Below are 16,321 nucleotides of genomic sequence, written 5' to 3' on the forward strand. Positions count from 1 at the left end.
TCACAGGGGACTGTTTGCCAGGGGACTGTTTTTTTTTATCAAATTGAGAAAAATCAAGCAAACTATTTCAATGCATTCAACTTTTCAAGTTCTCAATGAATATTTACATTAATTAGAATAATATTAAGACTTATGGATCCAATTTTATAAATAAATTATCAATAAAAATAGTTGCCAGGAGACTGAGTATCTCGCGGCCCAGACACATGTTTCCAGCACAAACGGTGTTTTGACACTGAATAAAATGCCGATAAAGCGCTAACAGCCCTATGATTATTAACTCAAGGCTAGTTAAGTCCTTATAAACTTTACAGAACATAAAATAGCACGCTGGATTTTTTTTATGGCTTGGAACTTCTGGCAGGGGACTGTTCTTAAAATGCCTGGGACAAACTTTGATTTAATGAATTTAATGAAACAAATTAATTTTCGGTACTTTTTATTGAAGAAGATTGTTATTAAACTAATTAAGTTTATAAACATTATAGACAAAATTATATATTATGGACGAATAACTTAAAATTTAATCTTAAAGTTTGAATTTTGGGAAAGGGACAGCCCAGGGGACTGTTATTAAGGTGGTTTATGAATTTATAGCAAAAAAACCAAAATTTATTTCATTATAGTTTTCAATGCTCCAAATAGAAATGTTTTTTTACTTTCGTAATAAATTTTTTTTAGTTACAAAATAACAATTTTTCTAATAAAAAAATTCTCGGGATCACGAAAAAAATAATCAATTAAGTGAAAAGATTTTTTAACGAAACGTTTGCCGGTAAAAAATGGATATTTCTCATAAATTTAAACATCAGAAGTCATGTCCTGAGAATGGACGAGGTTTTTTCGAGAGAACATAAACAAAAAAGGTACATTGCTACAATTTTTCCCGGGTATTCGGTGACACTAGCAAACCCGTCCAGCCGAGATCAGTGACATGGTAACGTCGCTCGGTATATAAGCTTTAAGATACTCTCTCGTTTTACGTACATACGTGCTCAGCATAATTTATAGAGCGCTATTTATATACTCCTTCATAGCTACTTTTTTTGCTGTCTCGTATTTTTATTTCTTATCCTCAGCCTGGCCATTTTTTTCCCCTATATGTTTATTTATTTTGTCTTATTCCTTGTTAAACCACGTGGACTCGTTGTAAATACGTATACATACTTATATAGATCTATATATCTTGAGAATCGATAAACATTACCGAGCAATCCAAGTGAAGTAAATACGCCGCAGCGTCCTTCGGACTGGACACTTTTTTCGCTTAATCAATATATCTAGTTAAGCCTTTCAGCTCAATGTCAATTGTTTCATCAAATTCGCAAATAATTTTTCGTACAGCCGCTTGATACAGATTATTTATTATCCCTCGAGAATTAAGATAGAAGGTAATATTTATTAAAGATATTATCTTTTTGTTTTAACAATTTCAAAAATCCTCCAATTTCGTGAAAAATAATTCCCAATAACGTTTCACAAGTTAAAATCCACGATTATACGTTAGTGTTTGGTTTCGCCGCTAGATGGCCAACGCTTCTCGCTTGCAGAAAAATCTTGCCAGAGTATATATAACCCCGAAACTTTTTTCTACTCCAAAAGTGAATGATCGATGACTTATTCGAGACCAATTTAGCAGTCTAATTTCCTCGACGCGATAAGTTCTCGCTTTTATTAAATAAAAGGAACTAAAAACGTAGCTGTGTATAAACAATTTATTAAATTAGCTCACCTGTGTAATTTTTACGTGTTATAACAAGACAACCGTAATTTTCAAACAAAATTTATTTCCGCGTAATTAGTTACGGCAAAAAAAAATATTAGTGTCGACAAGTGTTATCACTTGGCGATAAATAGCAATTATTTATCTATTACATTCAATACAAATATCTCTATTGATAGTTATAAGCTTTATATTTGGATTTTAGCACTCCACTTGCGAGAATCGTAGCCACCTAGCGGCGACTTTAGAACTAAATTCATAAAAATAATGAAAAAACCTCATTAAATGCTCACTAGACTCCCATTACTCTACCATTTGATTAACAACCCTCAGATAAGAGAGATAAGAAGGAATATTTATCGAATCGGCGAAATTCGCAATCGATTTGTCTTCGTTACACCCACGTGGCTCCCCGGAGGGACACCTCACGTTGCGCTCGAGGTCCTCAATTTCTTAATCCTTTATTTTTTATCTCTCATCGTTTAAAAGGTTTTACCCCTTCTTTACCAACGCTCGGTTCATTTTTTCGAAGCGTGCGTGTCTCATCCGAGAAAAAGGTCGAAAATAACCGCGTACCGCAATTGTAATTTATTCGGCCGATAAATACTCTCAGCGCCGCGGCTAACAGTGCATTATATATTATATTGTACATCCACACATAAAATATCTGTTTTCCAGCTTTGCTAAGCTTGACGCCCAGTGGAGTAATCTTCTCTAATGAGATCTGCACGGAGAGAAAAATTTTTTTTATTTTTAATGGAGAATAGTGACAATTACTGTTTTAGACTTAGAATTATTATTCCATATTTAGTTAATATTTACTAACAACTTTGCAGTCATTATGTAACTGTCGTAACTTGTGAATTATAAGTAGATAAAATTTTGCTTTATTAAGGAATAACTTGTTAAATTGTACTGTACTTTATTATATATTGACGATTTTGAAGATATAAGCTCATTCCGATGTTATACTCATCAAGAGCTTTCATTTGAGTACCCACATGCATTTTTGATATATTTTTCATATATACATATATATAAAATATATAAATATATGAAAAAATGGTGTGGGTACTCAAATGAAAGTTCTTGATAAATGTAACATCAGGATGAGCTTATATCTTTAAAAATATCAATAGTTCATAAGATACAAGGTCATTTCTTAATTATTGACATTTTTAAAGATATAAGCTCATCCCGATGTTACACTCATCAAGAGCTTTTATTTGAGTACCCATATGCATTTTTGATATATTTTTCATATATACATATATATAATATATATAAATATTCAAAATATATGAAAAATTGATGTGGGTACGCAAATGAAAGGTCTTGATGAGTATAATGTCGGAGTGAGCTTAGATCTTTAAAAATATCATTACTTGACAAGATAACAAGGTTAGTTCTTAGTTATTGACATTTTTAAAGATATATTAAGGTTATTGTGATATTATACTTATCGAAGCCTTTCATTTGAATACCCACATGGTAATTTTTATATATTTTTCATATATACATCTATATAACATATAAATATACAAAATATATAAAAAATTGATGTGGGTACTCAAATAAAAGGTCTCGATGCGTCTAATATCAGGGTGAGCTTATATCTTTAAAAATATCATTAGTTGACAAGATAGCGATGTCATTCCTTAATTATTGACATTTTCAAAGATATAAGCTCATCTTGATGTTACACTTGTCGAGGCCTTTTATTTGAATACCCACATGGCATTTTTCATATATTTTATATATTTGATATTTGTGAAATATATATAATATATAAAATATATCAAAATATTATGTGGGTACTCAAATGAAAGGTCTCGTTGAGTGTAACATCGAAATGAGCTTATATCTTTAAAAATGTCAATAGTTCACAAGAATACAAGGTCATTCCTTAATTATTGACATTTTCAAAGATATAAGCTCATCCTGATGTTACACTCATCGAGGCCTTTCATTTGAATACCCACATGGCATTTTTCATATATTTTATATATTTGATATTTGTGAAATATATATAATATATAAAATATATGAAAATATTATGTGGGTACTCAAATAAAAGGTTTTAATAAATGTAACATCGGGATGAGCTTATATCTTTAAAAATGTTAATAGTTTACAAGATACAAGATAATTTCTTAATTAAAAATCTTAAGATAGAGAATTTTCGAATACAGCTTAAAAATACTTATTATAATAAATTGACTATTAATTAAAATGGTATGAAACCTTGAAAAGGCACAAATTCAAGTCAAGACCTTTGCAATGACACTAAATTTCACTAAAAAAACCATTTTTATCATATGACAAGATTTTTGTTATTCTTTTAACATTATAGATGAGAAGCACATTACCTGTATAGTTGTAATTACAATTTTTTTATAATAATTTATTTAAAAAATTACGATCGAAAGAAACTTGTCCTCGAAATTTATTGCTGAAATATTCATTAAAAATCAGTTATTAATCTTACTCACCTTAAATTAAATATTCAATTCAAATTCGCTCATCAATTATTCTCATTCCGGCTACGAATTTCACGAATTTCGCGCTAATTACTTTTGATTAATTCGTATCAATCTTTTATATTGTAAATACCAACTGCGATCGGTGATCTCTAAACAATGCTGATATTTTAGTTTAAAAGTTTTATTTGGAAGTCGAAAAAAGCATCATTAATGTATATATATACTGTATGGACTAAACTCAGTCTTACTCCCGACGCGATTAAGCAGTGAAATTTTTTTAGGAATTACTAAGATGAGTTTTACCCATCCCATGAATATTCCATCATTAATTAACATAATTCATTGTTGATAGTAGTTTATTATTATTATTTTTAACTCAAAAATATTTCATGAAAATTTTTAGGCAATTTAATTAATATTTTCTAAAATATCCGAAAATTACTTGATTTTGTGGAAGTAATTGTTAAAAATTTTTTTAGGGATGAATTAATTTTTTTTTTTATTAATTGCGTGGTTTTAAAACAAAAGTTTTTCTTATAAAATTCAAGATTTTTGAGGTATAAATTTTTAAAAATTATCGAAAAAGGTAATACCGTTTGTGAAGACGAAAACTTTAAACTTATTACTCTTAATACTATATTTTTAAAGTTGGTGACCACTCATTAAAAAATCACTCCTAGGATTTTACCAAAAATACAGCTCATTTAAAGTATAAAAAGCTAGAACTAGATCCAAGGATTTTTTTTCAAAATTTCTATTTTTAACAATAAACTCGAGCTTTTTTTCTACAAAATTCGCGAGTAAACTGTTAGACTTATTAATTTTCTTAATTTTAAAAATAAAAAAAAGCTTCGATCTTGGTACTAGATTAACTATTAAACAAATGATTATTTGTTGTTTGATTGATTTTTAATGAACTAATAAAGAGTTATGATGGTGACCTTGAAGCACTACTTGGAGAACGGGCTCCAAAAAAGATGGCGATGACTTTCTTTACAATAAATATTTTTTTTTTAATTTCGGCCAACTCAAGTTGAACACGTAATATAATAACTCGGTATTATTAATTTAAAAAACAAAATTTAATTAGTGTCGACGAAAAATATTAAAAATCCTCATATTTTCCTGGACCTTTCCGGCTTTTAAATTTCGCGCTGCTCGCGCACCTTAACTTTAACCTCCAAGGAACCGCGGCCATTTCGTTTATACTCAGCAAACTTCAGTTCTATCCTCCATTTTGTGTTGTAGCAAGCTAGTTCTTTATATAAAAATCTATAAACTGAATTTCGACGTTTATATTGTTGAAATGGAAGAAATTGGAGTTTCTATGAGCGCAGTTCGCTAAAAAGCAATCGCGTTTGGTTCGAAGCCGGCAAAAACCGTGAATATTCGAGCGATTTAAAAGCAAAGATCAAGCTTGCTTTGAACGTCGGACGGGTACGTGCGAGTGTGATATGTTTGGAAGATGGGTATATAATATGTGTGTATGTGTATGTGAGAAAGAAGTATGGTTTGCTACAAATTAGCTGGTTGCTTTTTAATTAGTCGAATTAAACTGACCGATACAAGCGATTAATCTTAGCTTTTTTCTACACCCTCCTTTTTTATTTATTGCTCGATTTTTTCCCAGCAGAGGGTCCGATTTTAATCCATTGTATATATTTATGTTAATTATTTATTTTTGTGTTGCAGGTAAACGACCGAGCAGATTTTTTCTCGCTACCGGTGAAAATGAATTCTCTATTGATCCTTCCTCCGGAGTACTCAGAACTCGGATACCTTTCGATCGTGAGACACGTGATAAATATGTCCTTAGTGTGGGGATCAGGAATAATGTCGGGATTGGATATTGTCAGGTAAGCTTTGGTCTTTTTAGCATTTACAATTTTTCAGTATGATTTAATTGTGAATAATTAAGATTTTTTTTAGTATAGCTAAGGGTTAATAGGGATTTGTGCTAAATCTGTGGAAAAAAAGTTGGTGTCCTAAAGCTGAAAGGGCGCATCTCAAGACATGCGCCCTTTCAGCTTTAAGGAAGTCCTTTCGCTCCAGTTGAGTCATAACAACTGTAGTAGTAAATTTTCAATAAATTAAAATACAAAACCCATAAAAATTCCTAAAATTAAAAAATAAATAGTATATGAGGCATTAATCGTTGAAATTTTGAAAATTAAAAAAAAAAAATAGTTAAATACAAAAATTAATTTGACTGTTGTAAATCAGCTGTTAGTAACCTGTCCGTGATTTGGCAACGCTTTATTTCGGTTGTTTACATTTTCATTTGCACAATATAACCTTAACCGTGTTTAACTTTTTGCAGACAGTGTAAATAAATAAATTAATTAAAAATGTTTAGTCACAAAACCATAACATTCTAATGTCTCATGGCAGGAATGCTAGTAATTTTTAATTATTGTTTTATTTTTCAATTATGAATTATGAAAATTTGTTAACAATAAATTAACTAATAAGTATGCATGAAAAACATAAGCGCGTTAAAGTTTAGTTTGAATTTATTGAATGGTCTGAAGCTCGCGCGCTACGCAACGTTGCCAAATCTTTTGACTCCATTTTATTGTTGGTAACTTGAGAATTTTTCGTGATTTTTAAATATTAATTTCTCAATAAATATCTCGGTAACTGATATATTTTATTGCAAAAAAAGAAACCTGAATATTTCGAAAATCTGATTTTTAGTTTTTTTTTACTTCATCTAATCCATGACTGATAGTATAATTCGAGAAATACTGCAAACGTCTGATTTTTTCGTAAGACTCTGAACAAATACTAACATTTAAAAATTTTATTTTTTCAAAAATTTGTCCGGTAAAGTATAATTTAAACCTCACTATAAAATAAATAAGGACCTTAACTATTAGAAAAAAATTAAATTTACTCATAATCTAATATTTTTTATTTTACATTGGCGGCGAAAGGACCTCCTTAAGAAAAGTACTACTTAAGAGCATGTAATACAGTCTGTTGTCGGTAATTCACTTTGGACTAATGATAACAAATGCCAATTGAATGTATCGGATTGTTTATTTGAAACACATAAAATGCACTGAAGATTAACAGACTGACTGTCAATACTCCCAACACAGTTCAAAAAAATTAAACTATAGTTTATTTACTATAGTAAATGAAATTTTTTGTTGATAATTAGTTTTCTATTCAAACCTAGTTGCATTTTAATAATTCTGTCTTATAAGTAATCTAAACTAAAGTAAAAATTAAACAAAAAATTAAAACAATCTTAAAGATTATATTGGTTGTAAGTTTATGAGTAATTTCTTTATAGTAAAGTTTATTTACTTGAATATATGATGGGCCCGGAGATAAGGCAGTTTTACGCGCGAACTCTGCCTATTTATTCATCATTTTGTTATTTTTTTTCAATGATTAAATTTTAAAATAGAAGAACCAATTTATGAAGGACTATTATTAACATACTCCTGCCAAGTTTAATGATTTTTTGTTCAAAAGTTACTTGGTCAAAAAGCGTCACAGTATTTTGTCCAAAATTTGAATATTCTCTGTCCTACATGTTCTTAAAGGTAAAAGGGCGCATAAAAAAATTGTAGTTTTGATACCAAATGTGAAATAATAGTTTCACAAGACAAGTTATACTAAAATCACAGCCTCATATACAAAGTTTGATATAAACAAATAGAAAATAAATCAATCAAAAACAAATTACGTAAAAATTAAGTAATAAAAAAAATCACAATGACAGATAACATTCAAATATTTTGAAATTTCCCGCTTTAATCGCCCTATTGAATATAACTACTGGCGCCGTTCACACAACAGCTGTTTCATCATGATCAACAATTCAGAATCCAAATTTTATAATAACTATTTCTTAAAATAAAAAGCGAGAAAATAATCACGCGTAATTTATTGTTTTTTGGATATATTTTCTTTTTTAACTTTAAAATATTGTATCGTTGAGGTTTTACGCCGCCACTACCACAGAAAGTTTTTTTTTCACATTTTTAAACTATGAATATGTTCTTTTGTAAACTGGCCAAAAAAAAATTATACGCCCTTTAACCTTTAGATCACCAAAATTTCGAATTCTTAATAGTAAAATGGCGTATAATTAAAGACATACGCCTTTTTACCTTTGCAATTTTTTTCTTTCAATTTTAAGCGTATAATGTGTCTACTACTCGATTGGCAATAAAAAAAAAATATGCGCCCTTTTACCTTTGCAAAGGTAAAAGGGAGCATAAATTTTTATACGCTCTTTTACCTTTAGGCACGCATTATAGACTCTAAATGAATATCAAAGTAATTGTTGTTGAAGAAATAAATAATTTGATTATCGACTTATCATTTTGATATAATTTAAATAAATGTCGATATCGTGGTGCCTTATTTCAATACACCGAAAATAAAAAGGCGTGATGAAAGTAAGCAATTATTATTATCATTGTTTAATAATTTCAATTTCATTAAAATTGTCTCAATATTACATACCAGTGAAGACATGTAATGTTATTTACTATACATAAAAAAATATATATATTTAATATCGTATATGGTGCTTATAGATAGTTATAGGTCCCATTTTTTTTTTTAATCACTAAAATCAAAATTAAATGTAATTATTTAGAAACGTTTTTTGTGTCCCTCAAAAAAAATTGAGAAGAAAAGAACAATAAATTTTTGAATTCAACGAAAATATTGGCGGTAAATAAATAATTTTAATTCGACTGATGAGTGTATTCCGAATTCTTCGGAATTCACTCAACGAAATTAGTAATAATTGTAAAAAAAAAATAAATTTTTTTTGGTGGAAAAACAAGGTAAAATTTTTTGAGAATTTTAAGACTGCCGTTGAAAAAAAATATTAATGCGATTCAATAAAATTTTTGTCAGATTTACTCAATTGGTCGCAATTAATTATATCAATGTTTGTTTGAAGAAAAGTTAAGAAGAAATAAAATTTATTGTAATATTTATCAGAGTAAATTTTGAGCATGGAAAAAAAATTGATCATAACCTTACATCAGCATTGTATGATACGCTTATAGTTGAGTAACATAACCTCATCCATCATTTATTAAAAGGTCTCATTAAAATAGAAAGTATAAGTAATATATTGTAATAATAATTAGTGTGATAAATGTACGACAAATTAATTAATAACAATAACAAACAATACAAAACACAGTCATTAACAACATGCCCGTAATTAATTAATTAATAATTAGAGTGTTTATAATAATTATGCAAATAAGTCAATACCATAGATTGTTTAAAGGGTACAAACTGTTGACTTTGTATTTCCAAGTAATAATAATTAATATTAACAATAATCTAGATGAGCGACTGGTTTAGGCTTTGTTTTTTCAGTTAGTTTGGTTAATGGATTGAAGACTACATAAGAACAATGTAAAATTTATCAAGAGTAAATTTTGAGCATGGAAAAAAAATTGTTATACGCCTTTTTACCTTTAGGCATGCGATACTTTAATCAAAATATTTCAAAATAAAATTTCGACTAAATGATAAGAAAAAATTGATAAGGACCTTTCTTATCGGAAATTGAATTTTCTATAAGAAAATTTCTTATCATTTTTTCATATCTTCAAAATTAAACCCATAAAATTCTTCAGCTCTTATTTATAAGAACCTTAATGCCATTTTCCAATTTTTAGCCCTTAAACTGATCAATTACTTCTTCAATCCTTCTTAACTTTGAAATTAATTATATAAAAATCAAGGAAAATGCAGTCCCAATTGCATAACCCAAAAAAAAATGCAAATGATAAATAACTAAAAACAATAACGCAATCGTTACAGGTGGAACTGACAGTGGAGGACGTAAATGACAACCCACCAGGTTTCCCAAGCACCAGCGTCCGTATATCAGTTCCCGAGTCACACCCACTGCGTACGGCATTGTACGTAGCCCACGCCTGGGACCCCGATACGAGTCCTCCAGCAGCAGTTTCTTACCAGCTCGGACAGAACAGCAACGATCTCTTTGGAATCGACAGCCAGACCGGGGAACTCTACCTGTCCCGTCGGCTGGACTACGAGACCCAGCAGCGGCACAATTTGATGATCAGCGCCGTAGACGGAGCGGGTCTCTCCGCCAACATAACTCTCAGCGTAGAGGTCCAGGACGTGAATGACAACCCCCCGGTGTTCGAGAGGAATGAGTATCACGTGGAGATTCCCGAAGGCGCCAAACTCGATTCCCAGGTGAGAAAAATCTTCATTACACGCCCGTCATACCTTCAGTATTCCATTTGTTTATCGCTTGAGCCACCTTTTATTTATAAAGCGGCCTTGGATGATAGGCGCGCTTACACATCCACCACCAAATACTTCCAATACCTTCTCTTTTACATCGTTGAAATAAACTACCACATATTTATTCTGGATTATTGTATATTATACATTACGGAGAGTTAATGTCCTGCTATTGGCTTTAAACTCCAGGTTCCTAATCTTCTCTACTTTAGATGATCTCCAACACTCACAATTGCTTAAAGTTGCAGTCTGTCAGTTTTTAACTTTTAAAAGAATTTTTTGGGGGAAATAAATTAATTTATTTTTTAATAAAATGGTTTTTAATAAATAAATAAAAGAAATTTTGGGTATTTTTATGTTTAATACAATTTTTTTAAAATTTAGTTCTTGGTTCCACCGCTAGGTGGCCTACACTTCTCGCTAGTAGAAAAATTTTCCCAAAGTATATATTAGTGTACTATAAAAACATGTTACTTTTTCATATTTGAGAGATTTCGACAACAATTAGGTCGATCAAAAATTTTTTGACATTTAAAGTATTAAAATGATTGATAATATATTAAAAAAAAATATTTCTTATAACTTCTACCTTTGAATTTTTATATAAAATTACACAATTTACTATTTAGAAGAAAAATGTTGGGAATTTTATGTTAAATAGAATTTTTTAAAATTTTAGTTCTTAATTTCACCGCTAGGTGGCCTACGGCTCTCGCTTTCAGAAAAATCTTACGAGAGTTCATATGACGGTGCCGCAAAAAACTAACTATTTTTTTTTGACTATGAAAACATGTCACTTTTTTATGTTTTAAAAGCTTTTGACAAAAATTGGCTTGACAAAAAAATTTTTTGACATTTTAAGTATTAAAATGGTTGATAATATATTAAAGAAAAATATTTATTAAAGATTCCACCTCCGAATTTTTATATAAAATTCTACAATATACTATTTAGATGAGAAATGTTAGGAATTTTATGTTAAATAAGATTTTTTAAAAGTTAGTATTTGGTTTTGTCGCTAGATGGCCTACGGTTCTCACTTCCAGAAAAATTTTACTAGAATATATATTACAGTGCGGCAAAAAACTGACTGTTTTTTTTTACTATGAAAATATGTAACTTTTCAATATTTTAAGAGCTTTTGACAACAATTAGTTTGATAAAAAAAATTTTTAACATTTAAAATTTTATAATAGTTGATAATATATTAAAGAAAAATATTTCTCAAAAATTCCACTTCTAAATTTTTAAACGAAATTCTAAAATATTCTATTTAGATGAAAAATGTTGGAAATTTTATGTAAAATAAGATTTTTTTAAAGTTAGCTCTTGGTTTCGCCGCTAGGTGGCCTATGGCTTTCGCTTTCAGAAAAATCTTACGAGAGTATATATGACGGTGCCGCAAAAAATTGACTATTTTTTTCTATATAAAAATATTTTACTTTTTTATGTTTTGAGAGCTTCTGACAACAATTAGCTTGATAAAAAAATTTTTTGAGATTTAAAAGTATTAAAATGATCGATAATATATTAAAGAAAAATATTTCTTATAAATTCTACCTCTGAATTTTTTTATAAAATTACACAATTTACTATTTAGAAAAAAAATGTTGATACTTTTATGTAAAATAGTATTTTTTAAAAGTTAGTTCTTGGTTTCGCCGCTAGGTGGCTTACGCTTCTCGCTAGTATAAAAATATTCCCAGAGTATATATATAAAACTTTTTTTAAAATTATTGGCGCAAAGAGTGAAAATTTGTACTAATAAAATTCTTATAAAATAGTAAATTAAATTATTACAATTTTTTTAATAATAAAAAATATTTTTAAAAAATTTTAATTTTGAACATTTTTGATAGTGGCTTAAAACAAACCTTTTATAATTAATATCTCGGTAATTATAAAAATTATAAAAAAATTGTATAAAATTTTTCTGGTAAAATCTCTTCTTTAATTAAAGACTAATTTCATTTCTTAATTTTCATTAATTTACAAGTTATCAATTTTTTTAGAACCCAAAATTCAAAATTTCTCAATATTATTATCATTTTTTAATATCAAACTTTGATAATTAATAACTCGGTAATTATTCAAATTAGAGAAATATTGTTGAGACAAAAATTGTAGCGCAAAGTCTCTTCTTTAATACAAAATTAATCCAGTTCTTTAATTTTCATAAGCATACAAATTATGAATTTTTAAAGCTTCCCCAAAAGTGAAACAATTATGACCTTATTCAACATTTAAATTCTTCAATTAATAAATTTCAAAGTCTTCCGACTGTAAAATTGTGAAAGTAGGTCTTTTATAATCACATAAGAGCCAAAAAAATTTTTCTGAGGCTCATAAATACTGAATGCGTTATCAACACTATCCCAGAAAGTAAATTAATCTAAAATATGTGAATCCAAAAAAAATTCATCACAAATCTTTTATTTCTCAGACTAACTTTGTTAGAAAGCGTATTCCCATATATCTTTCAAACGGTGACTAAGAGACCCCGAGATGCGTAATTTCATCCAGGACAACCAGGAAATCTTACTTGAACACCAAACCGTTACAGTCCAATAGCTTTGATTTGCCTTCCTCGTCGTTTCTGCACTTCTTTCTCTTCTTCCTTCTCTGCGTATTAAATACCAGCGTTTATCCAGCTTGTAACTTGTAACTATTTTTTCCATCCCCAGGTTCTCCAAGTGACGGCACTGGACTTGGACACCGGTAATAATGCGAGGATAAGTTACCGTCTCCAAGGATCTACTCTGTTCCGCATAAGTCCCAACACAGGATGGATTTACCTCCGTCAGCCCTTGGATCGAGAGACAACCGATCACTACTCGCTGACGGTCCTGGCCACGGACAACGGGAGTCCTGCTGCTACTGCCAGCTCCATGGTCCAGGTCACCGTGCTCGATGATAATGACAACAGTCCGCACTTTGTCAAGGACTTCTACACCTTCGAACTCCTAGAGAATCTTCCCTCGGGGACAGTCGTTGGAACGATCCGCGCAGTGGACCCTGATTTGGGCAGAAATGCCCAAATTAGGTACACTGTTGTCCAGCACAACAGCAGCTTTGCGATTGATCCAGATACTGGTGAGTAATTTAATAAATTAATTTTTTAATAATTAATTTAAAGCTTCAATTGTTCAGAAATTTTAATTAATTCTTCTATTAGTGTGTCTAGAACTTAAATTTAAGAATTTTAAATAAATTAGTTCAGAAATTTACCGCTAGGAGGCTACAGTTCTCGCAGTTAGAATTTTAAAATCTAGGTATTTAAGTTCGCTAATAAAATTTTATATTAAATGCTAACTTATAAACGAAATAAGAAGAAAAATAGTTTAAAAAGTCTTCGATAGGTGGCTACAGTTCTCGCAGTTAGAATTGTAAAATCTAGGTATTTAAATTCGCTATCAAAATTTTATATTAAATGCTAAATTTTAAATAAATTTAGAGAAAAATTAGTGAAAAAACAAAACTTGAGACTTTTAGCCTTCTGAGGTATGCAATTTATATTAAAATGTCTCTAAACATAAATTTTTTAAAAAATTTTAATTAAAAAGTTTCAAATAATTAAATAAAGCTAGCAACCTAGCAGTCACTTCGTGACTGCCGTGACTTGTGCACTAAAAATAAATAAAATTTTGAATTATTAAATAATGACTTTTGTTAAATTGCACTGTACTTTTTTAAATATTGAGATTTTTAAAGACATAAGCTCATCCCGATGTTACACTCTTCAAGAGCTTTCATTTGAGTACCCACATGCATTTTTAATATATTTTTTATTTATACAAACATATAATATATATTTTAAAGATATAAGCTCATCTTGGTGTTTCACTCATGAAGAGCTTTCATTTGAGTACCCACATGCATTTTTAATATATTTTTCATATATACATATACATAATATATATAAATATATAAGATATATATGAAAAATTAATGTGGGTATTTAAATGAAAGGTCTTGATGAGTGTAACATTGAGATGAGCTTATATCTCTAAAAATATCAATATTTCACAAGATATTTGTTAAAATACGCTGTGCTTTCATAACTATTAACTTTTTCAAAGATATAAGCTCATTCCAATGTTACACTCATCAAGAGCTTTCATTTGAGTACCCACATGCATTTTTGATATTTTTCATATATACATATATAATATATATTATATATATTATAATACAATATATATAAATATATGAAAAATTGATGTGGGTACTCAAATGAAAGGTCTTGATGAGAGTAACATCGGGGTGAGTTTATATCTCTAAAAATTGCAATATTTCACGAAATATTTGTTAAAATACTCTGTAGTTTCTGAATAATTAATTTTTTTAAAGATATAAGCTCATTCCGATGTTTCATTCATCAAAAGCTTTCATTTGAGTACCCACATGCATTGTTCATATATTTTTCATATATACATATATATATATAATATATATAAATATATGAAAAATTGATGTTGGTACTCAAATGAAAGGTCTTGATGAAAGTAACATCGGGATGAGCTTATATTTTTAAAAATGTCAATAATTAATAACTGACAATGCTATCTTCTCAACTAATGATATTTTTAAAGATATAAGCTTACCTCGACATTATACTTATCGAGACCTTTTATTTGAATACCCACATCAATTTCTCATATATTTTGTATATTTATGTATATTACATATATGTATATATGAAAAATATATCAAAAATGCATGTGGGTACTTAAATGAAAGCTCTTGATGAGTGTAACTTTAGGATGAGCTTATATCTTCAAAAACGTCAATAGTTAAAAAAGTACAATTTAAATTAACAAAAGTAATTATTTAATAAAGCAAAATTTTATCTATTTAAATTCACAAATCACGGCAGTCACGTAGTGACTGCAACGTTGCTAGTTATTTATCAAATTTCTAACTTCTGCGCTTTTTTATCAAAAATTTTTTAGCTTGATTCAAATTTTTGTTTGTCCAGTAAAAAATTTCTGAAGCCTAAAACATTATTATCTTTTTTTTTTTTTGCACACATTGAGCCTAAGAAAACTAGATCAAGTGTTTATCCAGCCATTGACCCAAGTGACTCTCAAGTAGATAAATATTGTTGTATTGTATAATCCACTTAATTCGATTATTTTTCGTTTAGTGAATGAAGAAAAAGAGACGGTTTGTTAGTATATTTAGGTAACATCTGATACCAGACATATTAATCCCGATGTCAGCCACGTGACTCACGCGTGCACGGAAGTAATCTCAAGGCGATTCGTCTTACGCGGATGAGCCTGGCAATAATCCGATATCCATTATATTCCAGTGGTTGTTTCATCCCATTCTTCGGCATCCTTTTTTATCTCATTTAACATTTCTCCTCGTTCTTTTTTCAACACTCCTTCCAGCTCCTCTCCAGAGCAACCTTACCGGGCAACCTCAACCTCTGCCAGCCGGACGGGTTTAACGACGCGATCGGAATTCGTTTTGAAGCGTGTGTATGAGGAACACACGCAACGGGCCTTACTTGAAAGATCTTTCCTTCTTATTCTTCAGACCTAATATATAAGAACGGAATGAGCGCTCGCAAAAGTGAGCACGACTAATGAAATATTCCGAGCCCGGGCCTCCAACCCGAGTGTCAACCCATCCGATTTAAACTTTGATTTTGATTTCAAATCAGATTTGCTTTTGCTAGCCCACTTTTGACAGCCTAGACTAGAATAATAATCGATTTGGTTTTTTTTTTATTGACTTCGGATAATTGATAGCCTGTGTTATGAACAATGAGGATTATAAATTACATTGATCGCCTGAGTGGAGATAAGATGTGTCAACTTATACTAGCGCTAAAGTG

The 16,321-nt window shown here is 29.5% G+C and overlaps 1 protein-coding gene and 1 long non-coding RNA gene across 2 annotated transcripts in view; one reads left to right on the forward strand and one right to left on the reverse strand.

Moving 5' to 3' along the window:
• Positions 1 to 16,321, forward strand: part of LOC123271071 (protein dachsous) — a 296,162-nt gene that overhangs the window by 239,301 nt on the left and 40,540 nt on the right. Inside the window, exons 4-6 of the mRNA XM_044737301.1 lie at positions 5,899 to 6,062; positions 10,021 to 10,425; positions 13,161 to 13,569. Coding sequence (XP_044593236.1) covers positions 5,899 to 6,062; positions 10,021 to 10,425; positions 13,161 to 13,569 — 978 coding nt within the window. The remainder of the gene's footprint in view (positions 1 to 5,898; positions 6,063 to 10,020; positions 10,426 to 13,160; positions 13,570 to 16,321) is intronic.
• LOC123271073 overlaps positions 1 to 16,321 on the reverse strand; it is a 76,569-nt gene that overhangs the window by 49,954 nt on the left and 10,294 nt on the right. The window lies entirely within an intron of this gene.

Source organism: Cotesia glomerata, linkage group LG8 (assembly GCF_020080835.1).
Source record: "Cotesia glomerata isolate CgM1 linkage group LG8, MPM_Cglom_v2.3, whole genome shotgun sequence".
Lineage (NCBI taxonomy): Eukaryota > Metazoa > Arthropoda > Insecta > Hymenoptera > Braconidae > Cotesia > Cotesia glomerata.